At 44.6% G+C, this 19327-nt stretch overlaps 2 protein-coding genes across 4 annotated transcripts in view; both read left to right on the top strand.

The window, feature by feature from the left end:
* LOC117459460 (FERM and PDZ domain-containing protein 4-like) overlaps positions 1 to 14265 on the top strand; it is a 68084-nt gene extending 53819 nt beyond the window's left edge. For all 3 annotated transcript variants that reach the window (XM_034100246.2, XM_034100265.2, XM_034100257.2), the window contains 13 exons: positions 932 to 1034; positions 1743 to 1788; positions 2204 to 2308; positions 2547 to 2654; positions 3763 to 3894; positions 4920 to 5039; positions 5433 to 5569; positions 5678 to 5804; positions 7765 to 7854; positions 7964 to 8146; positions 8240 to 8378; positions 8933 to 9940; positions 10207 to 14265. In XM_034100246.2, the coding sequence (XP_033956137.1) occupies positions 932 to 1034; positions 1743 to 1788; positions 2204 to 2308; positions 2547 to 2654; positions 3763 to 3894; positions 4920 to 5039; positions 5433 to 5569; positions 5678 to 5804; positions 7765 to 7854; positions 7964 to 8146; positions 8240 to 8378; positions 8933 to 9940; positions 10207 to 13544 (5636 nt within the window). In that variant the 3' untranslated portion in view covers positions 13545 to 14265. The remainder of the gene's footprint in view (positions 1 to 931; positions 1035 to 1742; positions 1789 to 2203; positions 2309 to 2546; positions 2655 to 3762; positions 3895 to 4919; positions 5040 to 5432; positions 5570 to 5677; positions 5805 to 7764; positions 7855 to 7963; positions 8147 to 8239; positions 8379 to 8932; positions 9941 to 10206) is intronic.
* A 980-nt stretch (positions 14266 to 15245) lies between these two features.
* Positions 15246 to 17852, top strand: LOC117459804 (uncharacterized). The gene is made up of 6 exons (XM_034100933.2): positions 15246 to 15615; positions 15894 to 15998; positions 16104 to 16234; positions 16364 to 16525; positions 16834 to 17060; positions 17224 to 17852. The coding sequence occupies exons 1-6, from the start codon at positions 15549 to 15551 to the stop codon at positions 17324 to 17326; spliced, it is 795 nt and encodes a 264-aa protein (XP_033956824.1). The 5' UTR covers positions 15246 to 15548; the 3' UTR covers positions 17327 to 17852.
* Positions 17853 to 19327: the final 1475 nt, after the last annotated feature.

Here is a 19327-nt window from a genome sequence, read left to right as displayed (position 1 = left end):
TTCTGATATCACCACCATGACTCCACACACTCAGAGATGGTTCAACTCATCACTTTGGGGCTTTAAATAATAATAATAATAATGATGGGTTCCATTTATAAAGCACTTCATATTTGAATTCAAATCCCGAAGTGCTACAAGTAGTGAGCATGAACAGTATAAATAAACATTACACAACACGGTAGAATTAATAAAAAAGCAATACAAATAAATAAAAAATAAATAAAAGGGTGATAAAAAGGACTAGGCAAAGGCTCTTTTGAAGCCAAAACCACGCATTAGACAGAAACAACTGGAACTACGGAAAGAAATGGGCCTTTAACTGCATGTATTTCCCAAAGAATAACACAAGTTTTCAGTGACGTGTGTGGAGAACCAGCATCCAGCGATGCTGTATTGCAGAACTCTGAGAGTTTGCACTGAGCGCTTTCATTTGTAACTGTTTGCAAAGTGCTAATCAATGCAAACAGTTGCTGTAATGATTGTTTGGAAGAGAACCATGCAGACTGTTGGCTATGATTGCACAAGTTCTATTGACCCCATGCAACAACGAAAATGGGCACAAAATAATGTTTGCTTTTAAGTGAGAGTAATGCGTATTTAGGTGGCCAAATTACTGCCAGAGCTCTGCTCACAGACCCCTATCAGCAATCAGCTGCGGTGGCTGCACAGACACACACCGCGGCATCAGAATCAATTGGCGCTGAATTCCAAGCAGACAGTGGAACTGATGAATATTATAATTAGAGTTGTTGGGGCAAAGAGAGACAGAATATAAATGCTTGAGGACACAGCGGTTTATTAACGGTCACACCTATTGCATGTGTCAGGAGTCGGACACACCCAAAGGACCGGCAAGCTGCAATCTGTGGCCGACAGACTGAAACGCTCTGCGCTGTCATCAACCATGGGCTTGTTTGTTTGCATATAGGCGGTCCGTCAGAGGGGAGACTGCTGCCAGGCGATGAGATCATCCTGATCAACGATGAACCCGTCAGTTCTGCTCCCAGAGAACGAGTCATAGACCTCGTCAGGTAAATATCAAAACGCTTAAGAATAAGGTGGTTCGTTTCGCTAACTACATAGTTATGTCGAATAATTGTGGGTAAACCAACCCTTTTAAAAACATGATAACGGACATACTAAACAGCTTGCCTGACAAAGTCCCAGTCATTAGCATTCATTTGCTTTTTAAATCGTTTAAAATCTCATTATTAATTTCACCAAACTATGAGGAACTCTAATGAAGTGCTTGCCAAGTATTTGTCATGCACTACTCATTGGCTTATCACACAAGCACTGTTATTATCCACACATATTCAGCATTAATAATAAGAAAGAAAAAACGTTTTGTTATTCCAATGCATAACAAATGTCTTGTTTTGAAGTAGTGAGAGTGTGTGTGTGTGTGTGTGTGTGTGTGTGTGTGTGTGTGTGTGTGTGTGTGTGTGTGTGTGTGTGTGTGTGTGTGTGTGTGTGTGTGTGTGTGTGTGTGTGTGTGTGTGTGTGTGTGTGTGTGTGTGTGTGTGTGTGTGTGTGTGTGTGTGTGTGTGTGTGTGTGTGTGTGTGTGTGTGTGTGTGTGTGTGTGTGTGTGCTTCTGGTTTTAACTTGTAAGTGTTGATTGCCAGAGGCGTCTCATTCCATTTCAGCCAAGCTAATCATGTCTGCCATTGTTGTTCACTGTGATTGTTGTTTTCTGATGATTTTATTTGACTCTTTATTTGGGGTCTTCTCGCTTCAGGAGCTGCAAAGAATCCATCATTTTGACTGTTGTCCAACCTTATCCTGTGAGTACCTCAGCTTTAGCTTGATCAGCCTTAAGGAAATGTGTCATATTCATTCATGCTTATATCACTCTGTATTGACGTTTTGTTTGGGCTCGGGCTCGGTTGACAGACTAATGCAATGCTGGTATTGGTCTTTTTTTATGCATTCATTTTGCCCCATGCACTTCTGAAGATTGCATTTTGTTGTACCAAGGTTGGGTTTCAGTCAAATTGCCAGCAAATAGCACTCTAAAATAAGACTTTCTGGGAATTAAAAGTTGGTGTATTAATGTTTTATTGATTTTTCCAATGTTACATTTATAGCTGATGGTTGAACTGTGTTTCTTCCCTCTCCCTTGGTGCATGTGTTTATCTTTCTCCCTCCATCTGTCTCCCTCTATCTCTCGGTCTCCCTTCTTGGACGGTTGCCTCGTAGTCCCCTAAGTCAGCGTTCATCAGTGCAGCCAAAAAAGCCATGCTCAAGTCCAATCCGGTCAAAGTGCGCTTTGCAGAGGAGGTCATTATAAACGGCCAGGTTCCAGTGAGTTCTAACACACACACGCACACAAACATGTACCCGCACACACTCTTATGTATGACCTATAAAGGCAAAGCCAGATGGTTACAGCACAAGACAAACAGTTGAGCTATGTCAGATTGATAAGAGACCATTTTGAAAATGGGCTATGAATGATCAGAATTCACATATTTAAACTCACCTGCCATCTATACTATCAGAGGCTTTACATTTAAATACTGATCCTGTTCCTCATTTGCAGAACCCGGTGAAGGACAACTCTCTGCTGTTCATGCCAAATGTCCTGAAGGTCTACCTGGAGAACGGGCAGACCAAGTCTTTTCGCTTCGACAGCAGTACCTCTATCAAGGTGTGTTTGTGTGTGTGATTGAGTGTGTGCTCCATCCCTTAAGGCACACTCGGCAAAATTAGCCGTCTCTGCAGCATCTATAATTACGAAGGGAGAAATTCATTTGCAGTGCAAATTAGTGTGTCTCGGTACGCACACACACAGACCATGAAATTCAATCACTTAGTTCCATTTGTTTGAGCAACTCATCTATTCCGGCAAGGTGGCAAAGAGCACATTTACATATTTAGACCTGGAGCTTCAGTCGCGATCCACTGTGGCTTCCAGAGTGGAGTTTAGAAAGTGCTGAGTCACTGCTATGTTTAGATTAACTGCAAATACTGTAGTGTTATCTTATCAAGGCTTTTACTTTAATATTGATTAACATTATAAAAAGCATTATTTAAAGAGTATTAGAGTATCACTCTTGAATTATCAACCTTAGAATCTGTTTTAGTCATGCTACAAAGCTAGCAGTTATCCACAACTATTTATGTTAGCTGCTAAGCTAATGTGAGCTAGCTATAAAAAGGGTAATATTGTTAAAGAAGCAGATTCTCTTTAACATTAAACATATGTATATCAAATGTTACATTATTTTGTATGTAAATATGAACAATTAATGGGCTTGAATTATAAACATGTACACCACAGAAAAAAACCGCTTATTCTACCTCATGCCCTTTGGTAGCAAAACACCTTTCGTACACTGTCGTATTCTGACCTTTCATATTTTACTCCTGAGAAATCACCATCTTTTCACATTTTCACATTTTCATCTTTGGAGATTTCTCTTCAAGGAAAAGGAAAGGATATGCATTTTGAAAAAATACGTTTTGAAAAGTTCCCCCTCTTATTTTAAGCAGGTTGTGAATACGCTATGCCGTGTATTCGTACTGGAAAAAGGAAAAGTATACTAAAATAAAAAGGAAAATGTAGGGAAAAAACCAACACTATTGATTGATGTGTCCCAACATGTGCTACACTAAGTAAATACAGAAGCATTGGAGAGCATAACAACACAATTGTCCGATGTTGGTGAGGCTGAATAGATCTTGCATGGGTTAATGCATAGACACAATTGTTAAGCACTATCATAATTAAATATACTGTTGTGTGTTCACTTCAGGATGTGATTCTGACCCTGCAAGAGAAGCTGTCAATCAAATGCATCGAGCACTTCTCCCTGGTGTTGGAGCACCGGACAGAAGGCTCTGGAAGCAGACTGCTCCTGCTGCATGAGCAGGAGATGCTTACTCAGGTAGGAGATGTTCTCTCCTCTTCATCACTTTGTGTCTCCTATCAATCAGACCCACACACACAGCAACGTGCACACATTCCTGCTCAGCATTCAAGCAGCATTTGGATCCCAGTGTCATTTATCAGCACTGGCACAGCAGGGCGACAGCTCGCATTACACCTACTCCCCCTACACACACACACAGACATGCACACAAACCCCACACACACTCACCCAGAGTGCCCGCTACATGCTAATGAGGTTGCAGGATCACGAGGGGACAGTTTTAATATTCATAACCACCCAGTTTAGATGTGAAGCCCTGCAAGTGGAACACACAATGGCAGTTTAAGAGTCACTGACATGCTTGATAAAACACACTCCTTACTATAAAACAGCTGAGTGTCAATCTCGGTGACAGGTGTGTGGGAGAAAGCTGGTAGTCCTTGAAATATAAAAATACACTCCTTTGCCCTCTCTACACTTGCACATTAAATAATGTATCAACAATAATCAATATTTAAAGGAAGATGCTAGTCTCGTGGTTTGGTCCTGAGAAATAAATGGAATCAAATTCATGGACAACCACCGCAAGCAAGTCGGCTTTCTCGGGCTCCTGCTGCTGAATTAAATACAAATGTATTGAGGTTGTAATGTGGTTAGAATACCACTAATATGGCACTAGTCTACTATATACACTGCAAGTGCTACAACTGCTTTTTCAATCCTCTGCTATTATTCATCTTTTTTAACAATACACACAACATATTTCTATATTTTTAGCGGCTCATCAATTCTGTATTGCACTTCCATTTGGAGAGAGATTAAAAATCCTATTTCAGTCTGACATAACCTGAGTATGGGTCAGTCGCTAATAACTCTGGATCCTACAATTCCCATAATGCATCTCCATTCTGTCTTACATTAAACCCTTGCTGCCCTACACATACTTACTTTATACCAAAAAGGATTGCACTGTAGCACAAACCGCTTAGTCTTTAGTGTTTGTCTTATTTCTTCATGTCTGCTTCCTCTGTGTCCCCCAGGTGACCCAGAGGCCTGGCTGTGACAAGATGAAGTGTTTCTTTAGGATCAGCTTCGTGCCCAGGGACCCCGTAGAGCTGCTGCGGAGAGACGCTGTGGCTTTTGAATACCTCTATGTACAGGTGGGCAAAAATCAGCAGTAAAGCCCTAAAGCTGATTCTGTGAGATAGACAATGTGACAGGATGGATGCTTTCAACACACACATTGCCAATAAAGCCCCCCATTAAAAACACCCTTACTGTCTAACGTAATAAAATGCTTCCCCTCCTTTGATAATTAATCAAGTGAAATATCCTGAGAGAAGGAAAGCTAATCACTGCTCAGCATTGTGTGCTTCCGAGTCTTCATGAGGGACTGGAAACTGTATGCCTTTGAAGGAAGCACTAGCCACAAAGTTTATTTCCGCTCTGCAGGGATGCCCTGCTGCTTGAGTTGCTCGACGGAGAGATGAAAATACGCTTCACGAGCCCAAAAACTTGACTTTAAGATAACTTTGCTCTCCGTTTTGCTGTAGAGTTGTAACGATGTGGTTTTGGAGCGTTTCGGCCCGGAGCTGAAGTACGATGCCGCGCTACGATTGGCCGCTCTGCAGATGTACATCCTCACGATGACAACCAGACAGAGCCAGAAAGTCTCCCTCAAGTACATCCAGTAAGTTGTATGTGTATGTGGCGTGAACCATGTGTTAGCACTTTCTACGAGAATTGGTCTGGCGAAGATTGAGTGACTTAATGCTGCCAATCAATCTCCCCTCAATAGAAAGGAGTGGGGTCTGCCGCTGTTCCTCCCCCCCGCCGTGCTGACCAGCATGAAGGAGAAAAACATCAAGAAGGCTCTGACACACATCCTCAAAACCAACCAGAACCTCGTGCCTCCAGGGAAAAAAGTAAGCAACTCTCTTTAGTCTTTGTTTGCCCTTGTTAATACACTTCTGACACACCGATATGCACACAAACACAGTCTGTGTGTCTTCTGACGCAATATCCTAAAATAGCACCGCTGCCATCCTCCCCCTCGTAAAGGTTCTCACCCTTGTCAACCTAAGACCCTTTGTCGAGCCAGACCTTGAATACTAATGAGAGTTAAATTCATTGCCAAACTGTGTGCATAATCAAATATTAATATGCACACACACATGTCTCGGTCTGGGGCGACCTCTCCGACTCCAGCTCAACTTTGAAGCTCTTTTAAAAAAAGGTTGTATTGGTAAAGGCATTTATTCTCATATTTTCTTTAACACTTACAAAAATGCAGCACAGCAAAACTAAAGTAATCAAAGCAAATAGGGTCAGCTACAAGAAAGAAATCTCTTTTGAGCAGTTAGAATAATGTTGTTTTCTTTTTCTCTAAAATGAGTTTTTGTGAACGGGGAAAAAAACAAGTCCTGTGTTTTTATTAAAAACACATCTGTGCGCCTTAAGATTGCTCTCGGTCACATGTCTACTGAACATGGGCCGTCACCATCATGCTTTCATAACAGAGCCAAATACTATATGTATTAAGCCCTTCTGACTGTTTTGACTCCTTACTTCCAAGAACTAAAGCTTCTGTTTTAGGAAATTACTTTTTCTTTTCTTTTTTCAAATGGTGTTATATATTTTTGGCCCATTTTTAAAGATTTGCATCATCAGTAGTAATGTTGTAGTGTTCCTGCGCTGTTGGTGTGTTTGGGTTTTTAACTATAAAGGACCATTTATATTCAATATGCAGTTTCACAAATATGTAAATCATCCTTTAGCTTTACGGCTCACATACAAAATAAAAATGTCAAAAGTGTACCCGTTAGAGTTTCTAAAAATGTGTGTATGCATATTGCTTAATCAGATTTGCTCGTTTTTGTATATCTGCCTTACAGCTTCATGTAGTGGATGTGGGAATGTATTTCACACAACTGAACTCCATATTTGTGTATAAAACCTCAGGCTTACCGGAGGGATATTGATCTCTTCCCCTGAAGCCTGCAGCAGTGTGATGTGCTGGCTGATCATTTGCATTCACAGTGACAGCTGATATCCAGTGCACTCATTAGGAAGAAATACGTCCGAGCAACATCAACACACTGACAAGCAATCCAAAGCATTGACGTTCCATATTAGCTCTCCTCTTACGGCCTTGATTTATCTCAGTCCTCGCTTAAAGAGGCAGCTCACTCTTCTGTAGAAAGACTGAGCAAGAATTAAAACGAAAAGTATCTGCAGTGTCTGGCAAGGTGAAACGGCCCATTAGCCTTTTGTGTCTGACACTAATCTTACATTTAGGTGCAACCGGGAGAATGTACAATAGATATAGCTCCCTCTGATCATTAAAAAGTCTTTCAAGGAATTGGATTTATTCATCTGGAAATGTCTTGTATCAATGTTTCTAAAAGCCGAAAACATGGGAAGCAGTCTTTGTTTTCTGTCAATTTTAGATTGAAGATTTAGAAATAACTGGTAATATGGTGCCATGATAGTGTACCATATACATCTGATTAGTATTGTTAGTGGTACAATATATATATATATAGAAATGAAGAATTCCAAATGAACACAGAAAACATGTCATAGATATGCGTGTCTCCGTGCAGGCATCAGTACTTTGCCCAAATGCACTTTAAAGTGGAACATCTCATTGACTCTAAATGGCTGGAGCGGAGCACATCCACACAAGAAAGCCATAAAGAGTTCTGCAGTGCTTTCGATTTTGATCCGATTTAAATGACATGATGGGGTATAATGGAAAATCAGCGGTCCGGATCAAAATGGCTCGGGAGTGCTTTACATCCTGGCATTAGGAGGCCATTGTTCAGGAGGAAGTGATTCCGGTTGTAATGCTTACTTCTGTATTTCACTTTGTTCTCTGTGCAGCTGACCGCTTTGCAGGCCAAGGTGCATTACCTGAGGTACCTCAGTGAACTCAGACTCTACGGAGGGAGGGAGTTCAAATCAATACTACTGGTAAGACCCGACCATTGTTCTGGAAAGAAGGTTTGAAAACAAACTTAAGTTGAACTCTATCAAACGATTTAAGGATAAAAGTTTGAACACCTGGCTTGTCTTTGTGCAGCAAGGGGAGAAACAGACAGATGTGACGCTGTTGGTGGGCCCCCGCTACGGCATCAGTCACGTGATCAACACACGGACCAACCTCGTGGCCCTGTTGGCCGACTTCAGCCACGTGAACCGCATTGAGATCATCACTGAGGACGAGACCAACGTCCGGCTGGAGCTGCATGTCCTGGATGTCAGGGTGAGCACAGATGTGTCAGAAAGTGCCAGAAAACATTATTCCGCCCTCCCGAAATAAAAGCGTCTGTTGTTTTTCCTTTCGCTTCTTCCACAGCCCATCACACTGATCATGGAGTCCAGTGATGCCATGAACCTGGCCTGTCTAACAGCAGGATACTATCGCCTCCTAGTGGACGCAAGGAGATCTATCTTCAGCATGCCTCTCTGCAACAGCACTGGAGGGGATGACCCGAGTGAGTTAATGTGTGTGTGCGTGCGTGTGTGTGCGTGTGTGTGTGTGTGTGTGTGTGTGTGTGTGTGTGTGTGTGTGTGTGTGTGTGTGTGTGTGTGTGTGTGTGTGTGTGTGTGTGTGTGTGTGTGTGTGTGTGTGTGTGTGTGTGTGTGTGTGTGTGTGTGTGTGTGTTGTGTGTGTGTGTGTGTGTGTGTGTCTGCATGGATGTTCTACTAATTTATACAAAAATGCAATTTCAAGAGTTCCTTCACAGTTCACTGCTTACATTCTGTTTTTAAATTGTTTCCTGAAACATTGGAATTGATTTTCATTTGGGTGAGAAAATGTTTTAGGTTGTAGCAACACAATTTTTGTCCTGGCAGAGGACTCACATATTTAAAGGAAGTTGAGAAGAACAAGACTCGCAGGCTTAAAGATGTATGCTTCACAGTGCAGCGTAAAACCTCAGAAGTCTCGAAGTGGAGCACTCAAAAAAAGAGAGCCACTTTCAAATGTAACCAACATGAAATATAAAACACATCAAATAATTAGGACTTTTATTTCTGCTCTGTGCAGGTCAGGATCGCGTCCTGGAATGGCCGTACAGCATATCTTTGGGGGACAACGAGGAGCCCCCCCCCAGCCAGGGAGAGGTCTACAACAGGAACTCGCAGTATTCAGACAACGGGCAGAGAGAGAACAGCATTCCCTCTTACTTCCACGAGCAACAAAACCCTGACAGAGACCTCGGGACACGCAGAAGTCCGTTACCCCCTCCTCTTCCCCCCGCGACCAGACACAAACCTCAAGACTCGCCTCGGAGCGCTAAGGTGTCCTTTATCTTTGGGGGGGACCCTCCTCTGAACCGGCCCAAGAACTTAGGCTATGAAAGTCTGATGGAGAGCCCGGAGGTCCCCGAGCACAGACCCCCGTACCTGCACAACAACGTGGACTTCAGGCCTCAGGACAGGGTGCCGTTTCAGTTCAGCGGTCTGACACATGTGTACAGTAACATTATAACTGAGGAGGGGGGGGAGGAGCCGCTGCTGAGGGATCTGTTCTACCGCGACACGACGGACGACGCCGAGGATGACGACGACGACGAAGACTCCACGGGCGGGACCCCCATCGCTGAGAACTGCGGCAACCAGGGAGGAGGGTTAGGGACGGCGGCGGGGAACGCCACCTTCCTTACACTGTCTGGTTCTACCGACGACATCATCGACCTCACCTCCCTGCCCCCCCCCGAGGGAGACGACAGCGTCGACGAACCCGAGGACGACTCGCTGCTGCAGACCCTCAACCTCGCCATCGCAGCGCCCCCGCCGGGCTTTCGGGACAGCTCAGACGAGGACGGCGCCCCCGAGGCAAGGCCGCTCAGCACACGGGAAAACGACGACATCCCGGTGTCGTTAATCGATGCCGTTCCGACTCATGAGGAGGCGGAGGGGAGCAGGGGAGGGGGGAGAAGGCTGGATAATGCCGTCATGAAAACGTTACTGGCGGTGGAGGCTCTGTCTGTCTCTGATCAGAGGCCTCCACCGCCGCCGCCACCACCGCCCAGCAATAGCCACAATCACCCAGGTCTGTTGATACTCTTTGTTTAGACCTCTTTACTTAACCAAACTAAATCTGTGTCAGAACTTTAGTAGTTATTTGTTGTCATTAATGTGTTTTATCTCTACCATTTAGCCTTAATTCTGTGCCCACTTGCCTCCTTTAAGTTAGTAAAAACACATCCATGACATCAGGTCACGTGCCTTCTCGAATGCAAATCATAGACACATTTAACAGCAGCAAGAGTATCTATCTATTGACCCATGTTTAACTTCTTATCTCTTATCGCCTAGGAGTCTACTCATCTCGAGGCTTGAGCACCGAGTCGTCGTCCGATTCTGGAAATGAGACCAACTCCTCAGAGATGACGGAGATCTCTGAGCTGGTCGCTTCTCAGCGGCTCAACGAGAGCCACATGCGTCTCATGGTGGCCACGAGGGAGGGGTACCAACCTTTAATTGAGGAGAAAACTGATTTCCCCGTGTCACCCACCCCAGTAGGAACGATACAGAAAAGACCCCGCAGTCCAACGCGACACCTCCACCCTCCAGCAGTTCCCCCGAGGCGGAGCCCCCTATTGGACACTGCTGCATCATCGGCGCCAGACACTTTGGTGTTGAGGACCCAGAATAACCTCTCAGCCACTCTCCAGCGCCCCAGTTCAACCACACCAGGAGGCAAGCATCACAAGAAGTCTGCCGACTCCAGCGGGAAGTACAACACCTTCAGCACAAGGGAGGGGCATTGGGGTGAGGCCGGTGGGAGCCACGTCCATCTGGAAATGGACCAGCGCACTTCCTTCTGCGAGCGAGGGGAAAGTCAAAGAAGACAGAACTCTTTTTTGGGAGAAAGTTCTGCAACTGAGGGCGTTGCAATGAACAGCCTCCCCCGGGAGCAGCACAGACTCCCCCGCCCCCCCTCCGCCTCCTCCAATCGCATGTTAGATGCTGTCAACTTGGGCGACTGCGGGGCAGATAACGGAGCGGCAGCTGTCGAGCAAGACGAACATTTAGTCGTTGCTTCACTGCTGTCCCCGACCAAACGGGGATCAGACGTACAGAACGACCATCAGCCCATCTCCAGACAGCAGAGTGTAGCACGCTTGTGTGAGTACCATCTGGCAAAAAGGATTTCAAATTTGCAAGGAGAAGCCCACAGTTCACTGCAGGGGTCTCTGTGCTCCTCACTGGATGCGGGGGGCAGCACCAACAGCAGTGCCTGCGCCACCCCCACCGACTCCCCGGTCGGTGCCGGTGCCGTTGAAGCAAAACACCGGCATTCGCAAAGACACCCGCTTTCTAGTTCCTCCTCCTCACTGCTCAGGGGGCTAAACCACGAAGACAACAAACCTGGGATGTCTCGCGGGCTCTCCAGCCAGAGCGCTCAAGGAAAGGACCTCCACCCTCATGCGGATCCGGCCCTCCTACGGAAAATGCTGCCCAACATTCACCCTCCGGCTGCCGGGGCTGAACCGGGCCGGCCCTCCTCAGCCACGGCGCCTAAGCATAAAGAGACCACAGGTACTGGGAGCAAGAGACCCCACAATGATGTGCATGCTAAGCAACAGGCCTGTTTAAAGGGGCTGAACCAGAAGGAGGGCAGTGAGGCCTACAGACAACTGATTAACTATCTAACAGTCAGCCAGATGCACCAGGGAGGGAAGCTGCACAGTGCAGGCATGGGAGGGGCAGTAAAGAAGGACACCAGGCGCTTTATCACTAGTAACCCTCAGCTGGTGGAAATGGTTAAGAATAGGAGCAACACCACTGCTCGCTGCCCGTGTATGCCTTCCTCGATATCATCCCCGTTCCTCAGCCCACATGTAGTAACCCCCAACGCGAACCCCATGCAGCTGGCAAATAGAAACCCTCAGTCGTACCATTCTGCCACCCTTCCTGCCAAACTCAAGGGAAGTCTCGACATGCATGCTCAGAGACTGAATGAGAGTCTAGATTTAAGGGCAGCCGCGGCTGAGAGGAGAAGCTCCTTTTCGGGCCTGGAGAGTGAACTAGAGAGGAGTGGTATGGACCCAGAGCACTTCCTTTCACTTTATAAGAGAGAGGGCTGTATCAGTCGCGATGGGGGATTCAATACAGTTGCAAACCGTGATGGTGGGGGTACCAATAACCGCCCCCCACCTCGGTCAAGAAGCCAACCTAGTAACAGCAATGAGGAATGGTTCAGGTCAGACCCGAGGGCAAAGCATGCGGTCCGTCAGTCCCCTCATTCTCGTCCTAATGATTCTCTCTGTTTCTCTGCCGCCCCCAGTGTAAGTGGTCAACGGGCAGACCTCAACACCGTCTCTCTAGGAAGGGGAGACCACCCTTCAGCTTTTAGCAGGCAGATATCTACCGGCAATAGGGCTTGCATTACATCTCCAACTCCCAACCTACCTCCTCCACCACCTCCCACACCACCTCCTCCACCTCCTTTGTCTTCTCCCTTGCAAGCTAATGCTATCTCCAGCAACTGCACGCAGGATAACATGCCCTATTGTGTCCAGGCACGGCAGAACCACATTCAGGCCGTAAACCCGCAGACGGACCCCTTCTGCAATAACCTGCACCGGGGCCGGGAGCTCAGGCGCAGCACCAGCAACGTGAATGGCAGCTCTGGGAGCATGGAGGCTCTGTTCGATAAGCCCACACGGAGCCGGAGCCAGCAGCCGTTGTCACCATCTGTGCCCCAGCAAGGTGAGACCAAAGTCCAGCGAAGGCCCACGAGGAAGCGGCTCTCCAAGAGCTACTCCCAGGGCTCCGTGTCTTCCCACACATGCTGGTCTACCGGCAGCAGGATGGACAGCAGAAGGGCTTCTGTGGCATTTCCATTGCAGAAACACATGAAGGGCTCCCAAAAACTAGACACCAGTCCCTGGAGATGCAACGGGCCCTTTAGCTACTGCTTCTTCAAACCTAAGAGTGAGAGAGAGGAGGATGAAATCGAGTGGGAGAGTACCAGAAGAAGCCGCGGTGGGAGCGATATTGATAATGGCGGTGCAGCTGCAGCCATGTCGCCCTACGGGGCAGCCGTGGAGCAGCTGTATGCTGGAGCTGGAGAGCAGCTGTATGGAGAGGTCCTCAATAACATGAGCTTCAGCGACCGGCTCGCACGAATCAACGCACTCAAGGACCGAATGTACGGCTTCCCTTCCGGCTTCATCGATGTCCGACGAGACGCCAGCGAGCTCATCGCTCTGGTGAGATCCAGCGTAGGTCGCTGCGATCGTGGAGCCCAGATGCCCCTCCAGGATGTTACCCAGTACAAGCATCTCCTCTCTGTGGAGTCAAAGGAATTAGGCCGGGCATGCCGCAGGATGGCGCAGGCTCACAGCAGTCCTGAGGAGATGCTGCTAGCTGTGACGTGTAGCTTCCAGGTGCTGTGCTGTCTCTGCGAGGCCTGCATGTGTCTGGTCAGGGGGCTCGGAGCTTCAGCCTCACACCAACAGAGAGAGGTCGTGGCAAAGGTGGACGAGGTTGTGATGAACTATATCTGTCTGCTCAAAGCGGCTGAGGCTGCCACCGTGGGAGCCCCAGGGGAGCACAGCGTGAAGGCCCTGGTCCGCCACTCCAGCACCATGTCGGCAATTGCTAACGCACTCACCCGCTCCCTTAAAACGCTGCTTAGCAAGTAGAGGCTACTCTTTATGCTCTATAGTGTGGCCTACGCAGTCAGTAGAAGTCTGTCTTTAAGCATCCTGTTAGTTCAGCTGGATATATTTTTCATACAAGGTCTAGACGATCTCCATGTTAAAACCAATAGTGTAGTTGCAGTTTAACATTACACAAATAACGAGTATGATGCTGAAAGGCAGTCCCGTCTGACTGCCCTTGCTTTTTTCTGATGACAATATTGTAATGTTTATTTACAAAGCCATACTGTCACAGACCTTTGTAATATCATATGTACCTAATAGATACTCTTTTACCTGTGCATTATGTAACTTATTTAAAAAAATGTATATAATGTACATAAATACAATATATAACTATATTATTTGCCGTAGCAGTGTCAAGAAGCAAATGAGCTTAATTTGTTCTAATATTGTACCATGCTGGAATAATTCACTTTCAGTTCAACCAGTTCAATAAGTGCAGTTTTACTACAGATATTTATAATCAACCTGTGGAAATGTGTCACTGTCAGTCAAGTGAGGAAAGTGTGGTGGTTTCTTGAAAGATAAGAGAAATATTTGTCAGACATTTTGAAAATACTGCACTCACAGCTTCATCATTTACCACATAGATTATTTTCAGAATTATTAACAGTATATATATATAAAAAAAAGGTAAATATATATAAGTATAATATGTTAATATTACAAATCTAGATTTTTTTATTTGTTACAAAATATGTCAGATTGACCACTGTGTTAATTATCTCTAATAATTTATTTATATAGGTTTTTGTGTTTTATTATCTCCTGTTTTGGAATAAGTTCTGTGCTCGAATGATTTATTATTCCACACTCTGTATCAGGATGCAGTTATGTCTCTTGAGAAGAAATATAATTCCTGTTTGTTTTTTCAATAATCCACAAACCTATTAAAAAACATTTTACAGATATGTTTGCCATCTGTCTCTTGGTTTTAATGGTTTGATGTAACATACTATTTAAAATATATTCCATTATGAGGCTTATCATATTAAATATCCATTGCCCATTTATTTGGATTTAAGGTAGAAGAAGTAGTATTCGTTAAAAGTATAGGGTTGAATAAATGATATGGGGTAACTTGAGTGAATAAGAATCGAGGGTTATGTGCTGTCATTATTCCTCGTACTAAAATAAAATGTGTATGAGTAGCTCCAGCTTATGGAAAACAAATGGACACCACTACACCAACAAGCAAGGAAGAACTATGGTGAGCAATTTTTAAAACAAAAATAAATGCACTGACTGAGGCATGTGAGTATGGACATATTATTACAAATATGTGGGTTTAAAATTCATTTTTAGCAACATTAATATTAAAATAGGACACACATTCAATGACAGATAATGGATACTCCATGCAGTCTTTGCTTCAGATGCATTAACAAACTCTACCAATACTGATATTTAAATGAATGTAAAACAACTTATTAGCACCATTATACATCCATGATTAGCACTACAATGCGAGTGTGTGCTCGTTTATATACAGTCTATGGTTTGTGCTCGTTTGTGCACGAGCCAAGCGTGTGTTCGTCACGTGATCATTTTCCCAACCAGCGCAGCTGTGGGGGAAGGACCTCATTAGCATTTTGGGCGCCTGTTCTCCACATGCTGCAACGTCAACCAATCAGATCGCCCCATTCCGAAAATCCACGACCCCGCGGCAACTCGTGTCGCGCGCTTCATCAGCATAGTACTGGCGGTGAAGCAGACACAAAGTTATCTCTCTTCACCTCCTGCTGCAGGGTTTACTAGAGCAGGGACTTTTTGTAGTTAAGTTCAAGCACTTTTTTACTTTGTTGTGGGTATTTGCGAGCTTTATAACAGCACTGACGCGTATGAAGGAGTTTAATAGTTGAAGTTATCTACTGTTACCGTGGAAAAGTTACTGTCGGTACCCCGTGGGGTTTAAAGTTCAGCTAGCGTCTCTGTCTGCTAGCAGGTAGTTAGCTCCGTAATTAACAGAATACTTTTAAAACTATGGCAGCTTTGTGTCAGCCACGACGGGCATTGGTGGAAATCCCTGCTCCACAACCCAAAATTGCAGGTAAGCCTTTAATAGTTTTAATTTAGGCTTTAAATAGTCCTGATATGTGTTCTTTGTGCAATACGCGCCACTTTGCTATCATGCTAATGTTTAACAGGAGCGCGCCTACAGGACTAGGCGGTTAATATACTATCAACACAGCTGTCAGTTCATCCAACGATATAATGGGACATCCTTATTTAATATGCATTATCTAGTCTGTTTATAAGATGCTGTGTGTTGTGAAAAAACTAAGAATATGAAACATTGTTAAATGTTACCTTTTTTCTTTTTAACAGCTCGCGTAAGGAGGTCCTATCTAGAGATGTTAAGTGCTCGTTTGGTTCCATCTCCACTTCCGAGAGGGAGAAATGCAACTTCAAACACAAGGCGTGTGCACTCATGTAAGTATGAACCTGCAAATATAACATGTGGTTGGTTTTCTGAGCCTTCTCAGGGATTATTGTTGTCCCCTTCATTGTCTAACCATATTATTTGTGTTTTTGCAGTGGACTTGTCCATTGGTGGTGTGTGGAGCAAGAGGTTAGAGGAGCAGTGTGAGAAGATGGAGGAGCACCATACGCCTCTCTCTAAACAGCAGCTCGTACAGCTGATCAGATCCCTCATACTAGTTGAACAGGTACACACCCTGGTCATTTCACATGACTGTTATTTAAGATGAAATGTTTTACATCCTATGTGAGTAATAACCCAACTCTGTGCCTTCACTACATGCATCTAATCTGAAATGTGTTGCATTTCATCCTAGAGCCAAGAACCCCGAGGCATAGCGTCTGACCTGAAATATCTCCAGGAAGACCTGCAGCTGAAGAAAGCAAATGTTTACAGATCCATCCCCTACTCGCGGCTCGGCTCCAACAGGGACGCTCACTGCTACAGAAAAGCATATCCTCACCTGGTGGCCTTTAAAGTGAGTATATGGGGTTTTTGGGAATGTTTTGATAAACTTTACAGATTTAATTAACTTGTAAACTGTCTCTGGCTGCAGCGTTAAATTGTTCTTTTTTTAAAAATCAAATTGCAATATGGCCTAGTGCAATAATCTTTTTAGACTTTAAAGTCCCCTCTGCTGTTCCTTTCTCATTGAGCATTTCTAAAAGACAATTATTTAGTTTGGCGTCGTTATGTTTTTTCCCCGTTTACTGTTCATAAAAGCTCTGCCATGTTTACTGGAGTGTTTCACGGTGTAATGCTAAGTTTCCTCTTCCTCCCGCTCAGGTTTCGTGTCAGGAGTGGGGCCAGGTTCTTCTGAGGAACAAAGAGTGGGATGCTGTTTTGGAACACGCGTTGTTGGCGTGGCGATACACCAGCGAGTTGCCGCAGTGGGACACAGCGAACCATAATGCTCTGAGAGAACAGTGTTACAGCATCTTGACCTCTCACAGCCTCACGGCTCTGCAGCACCACCGGCCTGAAGCCAGCCGAGGCCGCGAGCTGCTCAGAAGGTAACACTTTGAGAGCCTGAAAACAGTCCACACAGGTCTTAGCTGATAGCGTGTCAATGATCACACAAATTACATCAGTTATAAAAAGATTACGTTTTGCATACAATGTTTGTTTTATCCTTATCAGTCCTTCCTATCTAACACACTGTTTCTCTCTCTCCAGGTTCAACATGGCTCAGATGCACAGCCAGTCGATTGCGCCCTGTATCCACGAGTTGCAGAGGATTATGGGATGTGCCGATGACTCCTCCATGGAGACAAAATAACTTGAGAAACACCATGAAACCAGCTGGCTGCACCCCCAGTGAAGAGTGACTCATGGATGAATTACATAATCTGTGTGCCAAAAACAGCGTAGCTGGTGGTGTTTGGAAAAACACACAGCCGTATTCCTCAAAGAGCAGGGCTGAACATGTAATGACGCCTCTTATTTAATCACATTACATTATTAAATCAACTGGAGAGTATTGTTGGGAATGTGACATTTGCTGCATGGCATACCTCATGATGTATTTATCGCTGGTTAATGTCACGTAATGTGCATGCATTAACCAGCAGCCTGAAAACATGCTGCGATCAGATGGTGCTGCCTTTGATGTATAATTTAATACTTTGTATATTTTTAGATGTTGTATGGGAAAACGGTATGAAATGGCCGTGTGTGTGTATGTACTTGAAACTGTTTTTACATTTGTCTTGTTAAAAAATGTTCTATGTCGATGATTGCACTCCTGCCATTTGTCCTAAAAAACTTGAACTCTTTTGATAAAAAAAAAGACTATTTTCAATAAAGTAATGACTATTTAAAAACTATTGTTCCTTTGTTGTGTTTTTGCCTTAATGCCTGCATTTTTCAAAATAGTTTTCTCAGGCTTTGATGATGAAATGTGTGACTATAAATCAGTTTTTCCTATAGTTAATTAGATCACAAAACATATCATGTGTTTCTGTAGTATAAATGACCATGCGTTATTTCCCCTATCTGTGCTGTAAGTCTATCTTTTCTCTGGAATGGATTAGCAGGCCGTGGATGTTGATTAGGAGGCCGGACTGCTGATTTGTAAACTGGAGTTTGTAAAGGCCCTTGATTGCAGACTGCTGCTCCTAAAAGACGAGACATTGTAGTAGATAATAGGATTAATCAATCAATGGACTGATCATTTGTCCTCTGGCAGTGTGAGCGCTGCTGCTTCAGTTACCATCTTACACCACTAGGTGGAGCCACCGTCGCACCGTTTCCCACATCCAGTGTCATTATACTCAGGGCTTCTGACTTAAATGAAGAAGCAATGTCAAAACCAATGTAGAAACAGCTGTTTCCATGGCTCTGGAGAGTGAATATTAAATACTTTTAAAATGCCATTTAGGGTTCAACCTAATGAATGGGAGTCATAAAGGGTGAGGAGGTGTTGGCTGACATGCTGACTTCCTGCTGTGCCAGAAATAAGAAGGGATGTTATTCTATTCTAGGGTGACCAGACGTCCCCATTTTCCGGGGACAGTCCCAATCAATCGCCTGTCCCAATCTGTTGAAACTGTCCCCGGAAATGTCACCGTTTTTTAATATACGTTAAAAACACATAGCAAGGTGACATAAAACGTTTCATGTCAGGAAACACTGGGTAAACAGACTGTGGTCAAGCCAGCCCCCACTTCGGAAAACACAGTCAAGCCACACGTTGTATTGCGGTGCGTGAATATCCTATGGTAGAGGCCTGTAATAACTGCCTTCAAAATAAAAGCGTTTACTCGGTCAATAACAAATAACACACCAAACATATTCATATACTGGAGCTTAAATTAAGAAATATGTAATGTGATCAATAATCATTTAAAACAAACTACGTATAACTACCACATTATAAGTGAGTGAATGTAAAATGTAAGGATACAGTTATGAAGACATATCTGACATTTCCATTGGGTGAATAATTGCAATTGATGTTTTTTTTATTATTTGATTTTGATATACTTTATAATCCCCGTAGGGAAATTTTTTCTCTGCATTTGACCCATCCTAGTGTTAGGAGCAGTGTGCTGTCATTTTGAACAGCGCCCGGGGAGCAGTGTAGGGAACGGTGCCTTGCTCAGGGACACCTCGGTAGCACTTGGTCTTGCCGGGACTTGAACTGGTGATCTTCCAGTTGCCAAGCCAAGTCCCTATGGACTTCGCCACCACCGCCCCATGTTGACACCATCTCACAAAACTCCTAAAATAACATTACTTTCTGAAGCACAATTTAAAATGTATGCTGTTTAAAATCTCA

The sequence above is a fragment of the Pseudochaenichthys georgianus genome, chromosome 2 (assembly GCF_902827115.2).
Source record: "Pseudochaenichthys georgianus chromosome 2, fPseGeo1.2, whole genome shotgun sequence".
NCBI lineage: Eukaryota > Metazoa > Chordata > Actinopteri > Perciformes > Channichthyidae > Pseudochaenichthys > Pseudochaenichthys georgianus.
This window is presented reverse-complemented; position numbering and strand designations above follow the sequence as displayed.

Excerpts from the sequence above, each read along its gene's own strand:
- LOC117459804 (XM_034100933.2), top strand. The coding sequence starts at position 15,549 with ATGGCAGCTTTGTGTCAGCCACGACGGGCATTGGTGGAAATCCCTGCT. Across the intron at positions 15,616-15,893 it reads TCCACAACCCAAAATTGCAG|CTCGCGTAAGGAGGTCCTAT; the intron begins GTAAGCCTTTAA and ends TCTTTTTAACAG. Across the intron at positions 16,235-16,363 it reads CCCTCATACTAGTTGAACAG|AGCCAAGAACCCCGAGGCAT; the intron begins GTACACACCCTG and ends ATTTCATCCTAG.